The 13830-nt window shown below is 49.1% G+C and overlaps 1 protein-coding gene across 1 annotated transcript in view; it reads left to right on the forward strand.

Annotated features, from left to right (window-relative positions):
- Window positions 1-257: 257 nt before the first annotated feature.
- Window positions 258-13830, forward strand: part of PALM3 (paralemmin 3) — a 40299-nt gene continuing 26726 nt past the window's right edge. The window contains exons 1-3 of the mRNA XM_055003578.1: window positions 258-339; window positions 687-774; window positions 12808-12859. Of these exons, the coding sequence (XP_054859553.1) occupies window positions 279-339; window positions 687-774; window positions 12808-12859 (201 nt within the window). The 5' untranslated portion in view covers window positions 258-278. The remainder of the gene's footprint in view (window positions 340-686; window positions 775-12807; window positions 12860-13830) is intronic.

The following is a 13830-nucleotide window of genomic DNA, read 5'->3' on the forward strand; positions in this document are numbered from 1 at the left end:
AGGGGCAGGCCCTTTTCTCTCCTCTGCAATATGTTGGTGTAACAATATTGGCCTACCTTACAGGGCTGTGGTAAGGATTCTTGTGCTGCTGCATGTGAATTGCTGTAAAAATGCTAAGCTCAACTTGCTCTGTAGAACCAGTGAGCTGAGGGATCCTGGGAAGGGATAGGGCAGGATTTCTGTGGCAAAGACCCAAGGGCTCAAGTTTCACCATGCAGTGTATCATTATGGGGTGAGGGGGGGGAGAGTTCCTCCCTCTCTGCTGGGTAAGCAGTGGGATGGCCAGAGAAAAGGAGACAAAACAGGCAGGTAACCAGACGAGGCAGCCCCGGAATGCTGGTAAATAATTCAGCTGAACGGCTGATAACGTCTCTAAGGGGGGGGGGAGTTCTCAAGGGCACTGCGGGACCCGGAATCACTTGTGCCGCCAGGGGGGGGGGGGACGCGCTTTCCTTCGCCCAAGTCTGTCTGCTTCTCAGCTTTCCCTGAACACAAACCGGCCTGACCAGCTCTTGCGAGGGGCTTCCTACCCCATCTTTCTTCTTTGACACACCAACACATAAGGAGGAGTGGAGCCAAGTTGGGCCCTGCCAAGGCTGGGATGTGAAAAGATGTCTCTGCCATGACTTTGCTGCTCTGACCGCGCAGTGGTGTCTCTTTCTCGTGCTCTTTGCTTCTGACCACAGTAAGACGGAAGATTGGGAGCCTCGTCCATTCCCTTCCAGGACAGCCAGTGCTTACACCCAGCACCATCGTTCTCTGGGAACTGCACCGGTAAGTGAACCAACAGCCCAAACGTGGCAGGTGCTGCCCTGCAGGAGAATCCAGAGGTACTGAGAAGGGCCCAGACCATACAGGCTCTGTTCTGCGACGGGGCTCCAAAGCCAGCCAGAGCAAAACTCCTTGGGCTGCAAACCCCATTTGCTGAATCGGAATAGCAGAAAAACTGGCACCAGTTTTCCAAGCTGCTTCTTCGTGATCCTGAGCGGGAGGGCCTCTAGCTAAGAAGGGGGCCAGGGTTCCGTGCTCTTTCTAGTTGGGAAGTGGGGGGGGGTCATGTATTGGGGAGAAAAGTTGCAGCTGCTGAAAACAGTCTTATCCTTCGCCTCTGGGCCCCCTCTGGAGAGAGTTTGCTCTGTGCAGGGCCTGCTCGTCAGGCAAGGGAAGTATCCAGGCTAGTGATCCAGCCAAGCCACCAGAGCAATTGCTTTGGGCAGCACTTTGAGGAAGGGGCCAAGGAACCACAGGGGGTCAGATCTCTCTCAGCCATCAGCAGCACAGGAGGGGCCTGTGCCCCTCACCCCGTCCTGCCATCAGGTCTGAGCCCATCCCCTGTGATGATGCAAGTATATGCCACTAGCACTGTGGGTCCAGGAAGGAGGGTGTATCTTGCTGAGGGTGACAAAAGGCCTCGAACTGGGCCTGGCCACCTTGGGCTGCTTGCCGTGAGTGTTGAAACCGAGGAAAGAGTCACCTTTCCTGTGTCACAACTTGCCTCACCCCTTGTTTCCCTGCCCCAAGTGATTGTGGGAAGGAGTGTGTGCGCTTACTGATCCCTTGGGGGCACCAAACCTTTCACCTCCACCTCCTCTCTGGCTACTTGCACATACCAAGCCCAGGTATCTTCTTAGCACTCACTCAGGGAGGGGAACAAAGAGATTCAGCAGCCTACAGAAGGTTTTCAACTCCTAGGTTTAGGGTTGCCAAGCTCCAGGTGGGGGCTGGAGAAAGGGATTCCAAGCCAGAGGTTTCCTAGCAATTCTCTTTGATGCCTTCTGGTGCCTCAGTCACTGGTAGGAGAAACTGGGAGTGACAAGAGACATTGGCATTGCGCAAGGATCCCATGGCAACCAGTTTTTGAGACATATCACTTCGTCCCTGGCAACACAATGAGGACGCTTCTGGGGGCAGAGGGAGTGATGTCAGCGCATCACCAGCATGCCACGATTGTGACACTGGCAGCAAGAGCTCCATCACCACCACGTAAGTCCTCCTGCCTACCCGGAGCTCTCCCAGAATTACCACTGATTCCCCCCCTACAGAGATCCCTTCCCTTGGAGAAAACAGCTGCTTTGAGGGGTGGACTCTAAGGCATTATACCTCACTAAGATCCCTCCCTTCCCCAAATCCCACCTTCCCCAGGTTCCACCACAACTCTCCAGGCATTTCCCAATCTGGAGTTGGTAATCTTATCTGGTAGAGTTGTAAATATTGACAACTTATTTGTAAGCATTGTTAAGGAAATCACTGGATATGACATTGTAATCTTGCCTGGATGGGAAATTGCAAGCAAGCATGCCACTGAGACACAGGGAACTGGTCAGAAAACATTCTGTAGGTCCAGCCACATTTTGCAAAATTGTAAATGAATAATCCTATTCCCAAACTATTTTAAATAAATAAATCCAGATTAATATTCAAGGGCAGCTTGGCAGATAATGACAATGAACAAACAAACTCCCTAACTCTTAGCAGGGAGTTTTAGGGTTGTCAGCTTCCAGGTGGGGCCCAGAGATCTCCCAGACTACAGAGATCAGTCCCCCGGGAGGAAATGGCTGCTTTAGAGGGTGGAATGTATGGCATTAAACTGCACCAAAGTCCCACCTCTCCCCAGTCCCTGACAGGCTCCACTACCAAATCTCCAGGAATTTCCCAGCTCAGAGCTGGCAGCCCAGAGAGCTTTTGCACAGACTTCCACCTGCACTCTGAGTGGGTCAGTCCATTCTACCACCTCTGAATGGGACCACCTCCTTTTGATGCATATGCAGATCAGATCCTCGCATGAGCTCACCCAACAGCTTCACATGTAGATGTCAGACAGCACAAGGGCTCCCTTTTGGGGGGGAAATGTAAGGTATAAATATGATAAAAAGTGATTCAAGAATTGCATGCCAGTTTCCTGCACAGCACAAATCGGCAAAGTCTGTTATCTTGGGAGGGGCAGACAGTGGTTGAGGCAGGAAGTGTCTTTAGCTCCAGAAATTGATCCGCTCGCGCAAGGCCAGGCTTTGCAATAAAGGCAGGGCCTTCAGGGCATTTGTCCTTGGCTTTTTTAGCCCTCTTGTAAGCGCCTTGTGGCTGCTTGTGCTTTCCCATTTGAATGGCTAAGGCGCTCCAGAAGGCCAGCACCTACCACCAAGCGTGAGGTGGTCATGACAGAGCAGCACAGAGAGCACACCGTTCCTAGACAGTCCCTCTCTGCAGCTTCTCCACCATGTCCTGGGCAGCAAGAAGGCATCTTCCTCTTTGACCTCCCTCCTTAGACCCCACCACCCCACTTCCTTGATATTTGTATCTTTGGGTACTGCCTTCCCAGATCTCTGGACGGTGACTCCAGGCCTACGCAGTCCCTGGGCTTGACCAAGAGTTGTTTGCTATTGGATAGCTGTAAGCAAAGTGCTGACTTGCTACAGTCCATTAAAAGGAATTAAAAAGCAGCCATGGATTAAATCATCTAATTAAACATTTATCTTTCCCTTATTTTAAAAAGTTAGCTTTGCAGCAGCACCCCTCAAAGTCCCAATCAGTGAGGCATACATCTTTTTCTCAGTTATAACCAGAGACCCACAACAACGTTTACCTTTAGAATGTGAACTATTGGGTAAGAGGAGCCCACCTGTGCTTCCAGTGCAGGCTCATCAGAAACAGGTAGGCCAGAGATGCAACAGGTATTTTTGGTTCACTAGAACTTTTACATTTGTTTATTGCAAAAGTCCAGCACATAGACTCTGAGTCCAGTCTCATAATCAGACTAGAGTGCCCCAGCATACAGTTTTGCAGTTCTTGCTGTATATAGAGATCAGGGAATTCCTGCCAACGTGGGAAAGGGTCTTGCTGAAAGTTGAAGAAGGAAGTCAGCCTGTTTCAGCCTGTAAGGAACAGCCAGGAAGTGTAGTTTTAAAGTACAAAGCCAGCAGAGATCGCTCCAGAGAGGACAGATTATCTCACAGCCCTGAGCCCTCAGCCACCTCTGATGTGCCAGGCTGCCTCCTTTTCTGGAGCTTTTACCCTGCCACCCTCATGGCAGAAAACTTTGGATTAATTGAGCCTTTTTAGGTCTCTGGAAGGGGAGATGCCAGAGGCAGCGGAGGACTGTGAGGGAATCCATCCCCTCCGGAGTGATCTTCGCCAGCTCTGTCTTTCAAAACTATACTTCATGGCTAACATTGTGTCTTCTGACATGTAACGAACACATGTCAGATGTCTTGTGTAAAGAGACAGACATTATAAAGGATTGTGCATTAGGACAGTTGGTTACAGAGCCAAGCAGTGATCTTGGATTTGGTTCTCAGCAGAAGTGAGGTCCCTGGAGGGCTTCTGTCTGTGGTATACCAGAGCCCACCTTCCAAAGCTGCCATTTTCTCCAAGAGAACTGATCTCTGTCATCTGGAAATAAACTGTAGTTCCAGAGAACAGCCCCCCACACCTGAAGACTGACAACCTTTTATGGGCCTGACTCATTTCTTCCCTGGCCCCATTTATCTCTGAATGAAACACAAACCACATTTTCTCCAAAGTAAGAGGGAAAGTGGAGGGTAAGGTTTCTAGGTGGATGCTTTCCTTTAGCCATCAAGGGGAGGAGTCCAAAGCCTAACTCTCCGTGTTACATACACCTCATTTCAGTCCTTTCTGAACTGTGCAGTAGCAATATTGTGTAGCTGGGACAAGAGGAATAAAAGCTTGAAAATGTGTTTCTGGTGTGTGGGATCCTTGAGCAATGCACAGGAGGGAGTGGGAGGTGGGGGGGGGCTGCAGCTGCCAAGCAAGTGGTGCCGGAATGTCCTGTGGGTGCCCTCCCCGCCTGTTTCCCCACCATGTGCTGCTGCTGCTGTTGCTGCTGTTGCACTCCTGTCTAATGAATGATAGGGCTACAAGCTCCAAAGGAGTGAGGTTCCCCCAGAGACGTCCATCCAGCCTAGACTTGTTAACTTCTTCCCTGATTTGGCCCATTTAGGGGCCTGGCTCTGACTCCTGCCAAGTGACCTTTCTTTTGCCTGGGAGCTGCCAGCCTCCTTTTCTCCTGAAGCTGCACATTTTGTGACTTGGAATATTAACCCAGCAGCCCAAAGAGACCTCTGGGTAGCAGCACAAAGGGCAGGGAGGGCAACTTGGGAGGCCTGGCCGGGTAGACAACTGTGGCACACAGAATGGCACAGGAGGTCAGTTCAGCTGGGTGAATGCCCTTTGGAAGCCTGGCTAAATTGCACACGATTGGATTACTATTCCTCTGCTTTGCAAATGGGCATTAGCTCAGAGTTCAAGAGATGCTGGCATCGACAGCCCCACTTGGTGACTTAGCCACTGCCCTGCTTGAGTGTGCCCCTGGAATCTTGGCTTCAGATCTCTCATTCCTATGCGAGCGTCAGTGCTGACTGGTACACGTGAGCTGCCTGTGATTCAGCGCAAAAGCCCAAATACATTTGCCAAATGCAACAGAAGCATTCAGGGGATTCAGCAGGGCAGCAAAAGGGGGACTCTGGCCCACAAGAGATTTCTGCCCACTCGGGGCACTGACACCCCCTCCAGCACACTGGGAAAAAATTAGATTCTGCATTTGAAAACAACTTCCCCAAATGGCTCCATGAGGACTGAGCACACTCACAGTCTCTCACTTGGCACATGTTCGTCAAGTGAAAAAAACAAAACAAAGCTGCAGTGTTGGCAGAAGTGGTTTATTCAAATCAGAGGGAAAGTGCTTTCCCCCCCCCAACTCTTTAACTGCCAAGAAAGCAAAGTTTTTAACAGCTTAAAGCATCCTGCAATGTGTGTGTCTATAAACCAATTAGATTCAAGGCAATGCCCATGTATAAGTGACCCAAACCATCCACAATGCCAATTGCCTTTCAGACACTTCCATGCAGCATCATAAGGGGGAGAATGTAAAAAATGCCCATTTCCCCTGTGGACCACTCAGGTTCAGTGTTAAATATGCTGCTAATTCTTTCTCCTGACCCCGGGTCCATGCTCTACTGAACCTCGACAGTCATGGGGCAACTGCACCCAGAAGTGACTCACATAACCCAGAAGTTCCACAGGTGCACACAATTGCACTGTGTGGGAAACATTTCTTAGTCATCTGCCAAGTTCCGGTGAAAAGCCCCTGTGTTGCCCTATAGCATTAGCCAGCACTCTTTCAAAGAATGATCAGCCAGCATGCATAACAGCCCACTACCAGTATTTGTATCAAACAGAATTTAAACATCCTACCAGATGAAGAGTCCTTATACTCCTTAGTGATGCTGACAGCGTTGTGGTATTTCAGTTGGTCCAAACTATAAAAGATGTTATGTGACTTTTGTTTCTGGAATCGGCTGTGGACCAATGCAGCTTCCGATGGTCTTTGTCTAATTTGAGAACTAATGAATTTAGCTCTCAGGGAGATTGGTTTTTTAAATGGGACTTTGCTTTTTGTCCGGGGTCTACAGCCCAGCCCCTGGACTTACCTGGAGAAGAGGACAGGAGACCCCCGGGAGACAGTGGCCCAGTTGCCTCAGCAGATAGCCAGACCCAAACCCAGCCGGCCACAGGGGGAAGGGAAGAGACACCCAAGCCTCAGAGGGCTAGAAGGGGCAGGTGGAAGCCAGCTAGTCCCACCCTCCAGTGAGAGTCCAGGGGGCCAGGGAGGGAGGATGGGGGCAAACTAGAAGGGGCTAGAGCAGACGGGGAGGGCCAAGACAGGGGGGACAGGCAGCCAGCAGCGGGCCAAGCCGAAGCCTTACCAGCCAGGGAGGAGAAGCAGCCTCTGCAGCTCAGAGCCACGCCCCAGCCTGCAGCCCAGCTGGAAAGCAGTAACCTAGCCCAGGGGATGCTAGGAGCTAAGCAGCTCCAGGTGGAGCTGCCTGAAGCATTCTGTGGGAAGAGATGGACAGCCAGCCAAGGAGGCTCAGCTGGGCCTGCCTTCAGCCGTCAGCTCAGCCAGGGAGGCTGGGCAGCCAGCCAACAAGGCACAGGTGGACCAGCCCAGTGCTTCCAGCCAAACAAGCACAGGTGCAGCTGCCTAGGCCAGCAGGAGGGCGTGGTTGGCAGGTGGAGCATGGCTAGGCTGAAGGGAAGCACACCCACAGGGTGAGGTGCATTGAGTAGGAGCAATGGAGTAGTGTTGGAGCAGAGGCAAGGAGAAGATGGCGGACATCAAAGGGGGTGAGTGGCACAGGTTGAGCAGGCCAGCAAGTGAACTGAGATGGTGTCTGGGTGAGGTATACCACCCTTCCTTCCACAGAGCAGGGTCCTGCAGCATCCCTGGCACCCCTTTGACGTCAGGGCTGATCAGACTGGTTCCCTGCCCAGTGGCAGCCACTGCAAGCCCTGACACTTCTGGGGGACTGCTTGTCCTCCATTCTCTAGGTAATATTACCCAATTCAGCTTTGATTAACACTATCCCTGGTGCAACTCCTTAAATTAATTGCCAGCTTTATTAATAGTGGGCTACCACGTTTTTTTGTTTCCCCTCTGCCTTATAAGGGCCCCAGGTGTCTCATTTAACACCAAAAAGAGATTTGATAAACTGCTGTCTTTCATATTCACAAAGGCAGAATTGCATATTCCTCCTTCTTCTTGATCTGAGCTATTTGGTACAACTTGAAATCCTGTTTTGCACACACCATCTAAATGAATCCAATTTAGACAGCAGTCCTAAGCAAGTCTACTCAAAATTCCACCTGAGCCTATGAAATCAAGCTTGCTCCCAAGAAAGTATTCTTAGGATCGCACATTTTCCATGATCAGATTCCAAATACAGTAATGGGGCATTGCCAACATGCCTTGAGATATCCTACTTCTTTCTCCCCACCCCACTCCACCCCATATTGTAGTAAACAATATGTCTGCATGAGACATCTGACAGGTGAAGAACACATGTCCGGAGATGCAATGTTAGCTGGGAAGGGTAGTTTAAAAAGACAGAGCTGGAGGCAGGGCAAAAGCTTTGCTATACACTGGAGCTGTGTCAAGGGACTGTGAAATGCCAGAAGGGAAACATCAGCCCATTCTAACCTCTCCAGGTCCAAGCCCAGCTCTGGAAGGCAGCTCCAGCCCATTTCTATTCCTCGTTGCCTCTGGTTTTGATCTCAGGTGGTTTTATACTGGAGATTGGAAACTGACAAGTCCTTCAGGGAGGCCAAGATGAAATTGACCAACCCTTTGAGGCACTCTCTCTGCCGGCTCTGTCTTTTTAAACTACTCTTCCCAGCTAACATTGCGTCTCCCTACACTTCATGAACATGAGCCAAGGCATCAAGACTGAAGATACTCAGTCTTACGGAAAGCTTGCATGCTGTTGTGATACACAACACAGTATTGAGGGCTCTTTTGGTTCTAGCAAAAGATATTCCATTATTGGGGAGATTTTCCTGCAGAACAAACCCAGTGACTTACAACCTTAGTCAAGTAATATGCTGCCCACAGTACACTGTGGCTACATCTTCACATGACTGGATATTGCCCAGTCATTATGAAATAGCATTCAGTCCCAATTGGATTGGCTTCTCCACCCAGGAAAATCCAGTTAGGAATGATTGTTTTAGCACAAGGGCTGGCAAACCCAACATTACAGTTAACATTAAACCCTGGGAAAGGACAGCTGGCAGCCTCTACCCATCCACCCCTATCACCAGCAGCCACAGGCACAAAACGTGGGCTTTTCCACATGCTTGATTTATTCCTGATCTTCTTTGTGTTTTTTCAGTTGTAGAGATGGTTGGTTTTCTTCTTCAGATGCCTTAAATAATCAGGATGGGTCGCCGTGTTAGTCTGTCTGTAGCAGTAGAAAAGATCAAGAGTCCAGTGGCACCTGTAAGATTAACATTTGTGGTAGGGGATGAGCTTCCATGAGCCACAGCTCACTTCTTCAGATACAGCTAGAATGTGAGTCCATCTGTCCTTGTATCCTGGAGAGTGGAGTGATGTCAGATACTGAATGACAAAAGCAGCCATGATTGGATTAGGTGAGGAATGCAGAGGGGTGGAGTAATCACCATTGGTAATGAGACCGGAAGCCTGTTGTCCTGAAGTTCCTTATCAGCTGCAATTCCTCTGCAAGAGAACTGCCACTTTTAGGTCAGCAATTGAATGTCCTGGAAGGTTGAAATGGTTTTCCCCCTCCCTGTTTTTTGAATGTTGTGGTTTCTGATGTCAGACTTGTGTCCATTAATTCTTTGTTGAAGGGACTGGCCAGTTTGTCCAAAGTAGAGGGTGGAAGGGCGTTGTGAACACATGATGGCGTAAATCACATTGGAGGATGAGCAGGCATATGAACCCGAGATGGTATGGCTGATGTTGTTGGGTCCTCTGATGGTGTTGCCAGGAGAGCAAAGTTGGCATCTTGGTTTGTTGCAGGCCTTGGTAACAGAGTCTATGTTACTGTTAACTAGTTTATCACTGCGGGTGAGTAGTTTTAGGTTCTCAGGCTGTCTGTAAGCAAGAAAAGGTCGGGGGGGGGGGCAGGGCCTGTGTGATGTGTTCCAATCCAGCGTGGGTTGTAGGTAATTAATGATGTGTTGAACCAGCCTGAGTTGTGAGCTGTAGGTGACCACAGCAGTATTGTTATTTTCTTTGGACTTGTCTTGTAGCAAGTGGTCCCTGGATGTCATTCTGACCTTAAATAATCAGGACTTTCAAGCGAGGAAACGGTCATCCTCAGCAGCAGCATCGGTGATGTCACAACACCTCCCTTTAAAAAATGCTTATATCACTCTATCGATATAAGGGCTGATTTTTTTAAAAGACAGAAAATGAACACATTGCCACTCTTTGCATGGGGAAAACCTAAAAGAGGAGCGGCTCCATCACCCATACCTAAATCCACTTGCCTCCCCCCGCAGCAGTTCAAATGGAGAACCCCGCTTGGGCTGACCCAGCTGGGTGGAGAAGGGACAGGCATTGCCTCCTACTCTGCATCTGATTCTGGCTGGGTGAACTGGGGGGCCATTACCGCCTGCTCCACATCTGATACCAGCAGGTTGAATGGGGGGGCATTGCCTCCAGCTCTGCACCTGATCTAGGCCCCCTGAAGTTGGGGGCAGGCATTACCTTCTGCTCTGTGCCTGATCCAGGCTGGGTGGGGGAGGGCCATTGCCTCATGTTCTGCTTGTGATCCTGGCCAGGTGAAGGGGGGTGGGCATTGCCACCTGCTCCCCTCCTGATCCCAGGTGGGTGAAGGGGGGCGGGCATTTCCTCCTGCTCCACGGCTGATCCCAGCTGGGTGAAGGAGGGTGGGCATTGATACCCGCTCCGCTCCTGATCCCACCTGGGTGATGGCAGGGGGTGGGCATTTCCACCTGCTCCACTCCTGATCCCAGGTGGGTGACGGCGGGGGACAGTCACTGCCATCTACACTCCTGATCCCGGCCTGGTGAAAACAAAGGGCAGGTATTACTACATGCTCTGCTCCTGTTCCCAGCTGGGTGAAGGCGCAGGGCAGGTATTGCCCCCTGCTCCACACCTGATCCCAGCTAGGTAAAGGATGGGTGGGCATTGCCACCCGCTTTGTGCCTAATCCCAACTGAGTGAGGGTGGTGGGCAGGCATTGTCACCTGCTCTGCTCCTGATCCCAGCTAGGTGAAGGGAAGGCATTTGTCATCCCAGCTGGATGAATGTGGGGGATAGGCACTGCCACCTGCTCCGCTCCTGATCCCAGCTGGGCGAAGGTGGGTAGCGGGCATTGCCACCTGCTCCACTTCTGATCCTGGCCTGGGCTTCCCGCCGCAGCATGATCTCTGGGCATCCCTCCACAGCAGCACCCTCTGGTGGCGCACCAGGGTAGGAAATGAGTTGTCCTGAATACACTTAGCCTTTTATATAGTAGGATAATTGTGGGGTTTTTTTCTTTTTCTTTTTCAGCCTTGCTTTATTCTGTCCAAAAATTCTTAATAAAAACCATGGAAAAAAATGTAATCTGGGAATTCAGATAACAGTTAGGTCAATCTATTGTTACAAAACTAATGATTTAAAAAGATCAAAAACAAAACCAGGGTTGGGGAAGGAAGGCAGGGGAGGCCTCACCGTGGGTTGGAGGTGGTTAAGAACAGGCAGGACAAACAAACCCCAAAGAAATTTTATGCACAAGGAGAAAAAATCAACTCAGAATTGGCTTCAGGAAAAGATCACAGTAAAAACAGTCTCAAAATAACTGGAAAAAAACTGGCAGCCTCCCCACCAAAAACAGAATTTATAACTAAAGGCCAAAAAAGAGAGGGGGGAATCAGATAAACCAAAACAATATGAGGCCGGAACCTAGCAAAAAAAAAACCCATGCAGAAAATCCCTGTGTCTCAGACAGCATCATTGAAAGGAGCACACACTGCTCTAGAATAAGAAGAAGCAGGGATGGAAAGGGTTAAAGTCCCTCCCCTTCCCCACATCCTGTTCTTCCTTGATAAAACATCTCTGGAGACTACAATTGCAAAAGACAATCATTTTAAAAAACCCACAAGGTGTATCAAAGCCCGAAGTCAGACCGCTGGTTCAGCTGCCTCAGGATTGCCTCCTCTGGCTGGCTCTGCAGGGTCTCAGGTAGAGAAAAATAGAAAGTCAGTGTGGTGTAGTGGTTAGTGCACCTTTTTGAGCCTGCAGGAAACCTTGGAGTTCTGACACAGGGTGGTGAGTGCAACCATAAAGTGGCTGCCGTAGGAGACGGAGCCAGCCACAAAATGTCGAGGTGTGAGGCCATGCATAATAACAGTAATTCTTCAAAGACTCAGGCAGAAACTCTGATTTTTAATAATGCACCTTTGAAAATGAATAGATTGTTTTAAAGAATTTTCTTGATAAACACAGTGAAGATTCTTATGCTGTGGGGGCAGCTGTGGCTTTTAAAAAACCTGTACAGCCAATCAGATCTCTTATTGTCCAATCAGAATCCCTACTGAGCAAAACTCCCACCTTCTTAAAAAAAACATTCAGAACCCAAAACGTCAGTTAAAGATTGGCCTTAAATGTATTGGGGTATTTGTCTTCAAATAAAAAGATGCTGCCACAGGTCAAGTGATAGGAGAGACCACAACTGCACTCCATATGTGTACACAAACTGGAGAGCCAGTTTGGTGTAGTGGTTATGAGCGGCAGGACTCTAATCTGGAGAACCAGGTTTGATTCCCCACTCCTCTGCTTGAAGCCAGCTGGGTGACCTTGGGCTAGGCACAGCTCTCTTGGAGCTTTCTCAGCCCCACCCACCTCACGGGGTGATTGTTGTGGTGATAATAATAACATACTTAGTAAACCACTCTGAGTACGTGTTTCCTGAAGGGTGGTATATAAATCAAATATTATTATTGAGAGCCAGTTTGGTGTAGTGGTTATGAGTGGCAGGACTCTAATCTGGAGAACCGGGTTTGATTCCCCACTCCTCCACTGGGAGACAGCTCTCTCAGAGTTCTCTCAGCCCCACCCACCTCACAGGGTGTTTGTTGTGGGGATAATAATAACATACTTTGTAAACCGCTCTGAGTGGGCATTAAGTACTACCACCACCACCACCTTGGGTCAGTTGCCATTTCTTGGAGCTTAGCCCCATCTACCTCACAGGGTGGTTGTTGTTGGGAAAATAATAACATACTTTGTAAACTGTTCTGAGTGGATATTAAGTCATCCTGAAGGGCACTATATAAATCAAATGTTGTTGTTGTTGTTACACACAATACCTGGGCTTGCTACCAAATGTCATGAATGAAGTAACCAGATTGTCAGGTGTGACTGTGGGGTGCGTGTAAGAATGTGAGATGGCAGTGGAGAGAGGGAGGGAAAGTGAATGCCAGTATCTGATGGGCATCACTGTTCTCGGGATGTTTTCCAAGAGATTTTTTTTCTTTCAGAAGGAAAATGGAAGAGAGTTCCTCATCTGCAGAGCACCGGAAATGGATCTTGGTAAGTGTTCCCTCAGCTCCACCAAACGCACTGAGAGCATCTCTGAGTTCTCAGCCAGGATTCTGATACCAGAGTACCCAGTATGCCAAAGGGGAGGGGAGGTGGTGGACAGAAATATAGAGTGGCCAAACCAGTGTTACCCAAAGAAGAACCTGCTGGTCCAAGAACCATCTTGTAGGGCTAGAGAAAAATGTCCTGTCTCTTTTATAGAGGCTGAACATGTGGAAATTGGCAGTGAAGCTTTTCATGGCATTCAGGTAAATGACATCAACTCATGTGGGGATGGTGGAATAAAAATCCTAAGTAAGTAACATACCATTCAACTTCTACTGAAAGGAGAGGTTTTCTTTTCTCCATCCCTGTTGGCAACCCTACAACCTGGGCAGAGAAGAAAAGGGGGTCTTAAAAGTTTGTGAAATAGGTTTACATTTATTAACATGATTGTGGGTTGTTTCACACTCTGGTTTTGTGTGTGTGCTTCTGAAGGATTGCTTTTCTGCACTCAGCAGCAAATGGGATTGAAACAGTGGCCCAACCATGGTGGGGGTTGCCTACCTCCAGGAGGAACCTGGTGATCACCCAGAATTACAACTCATCCAGACGACAGAGATTAGTTCCGCTTGAGAAAATGATTGCTTTGGAATCATTATGACATTACCCCACTGAGATCCCTTCCCTACCCCAAACCTGCTTTCTCCAGGCTTCACCTCCAAATCTCCAGGAATTTCTCAACTTGGAGGTGACATCCCACACCATACTTAATGTACCACAGTCCCCATAAAATCCCCAAAATGGAAGAGTCTACTATTATAGTTACTTGTAAGTTACTTGTTACTTGTAAGTAAGTCTCATTCATCAAAGGTCTCACTTCTCTCTACAGGCATAAGTCATTTCATTCTTGTGTTCCACAATCACTTAGGAATGTAACTTCTGTTCCCTAATTAATTCCAGCAACATTTGAATGGATTTTT

The sequence above is a fragment of the Eublepharis macularius genome, chromosome 19 (assembly GCF_028583425.1).
Source record: "Eublepharis macularius isolate TG4126 chromosome 19, MPM_Emac_v1.0, whole genome shotgun sequence".
NCBI classification, from domain to species: domain Eukaryota; kingdom Metazoa; phylum Chordata; class Lepidosauria; order Squamata; family Eublepharidae; genus Eublepharis; species Eublepharis macularius.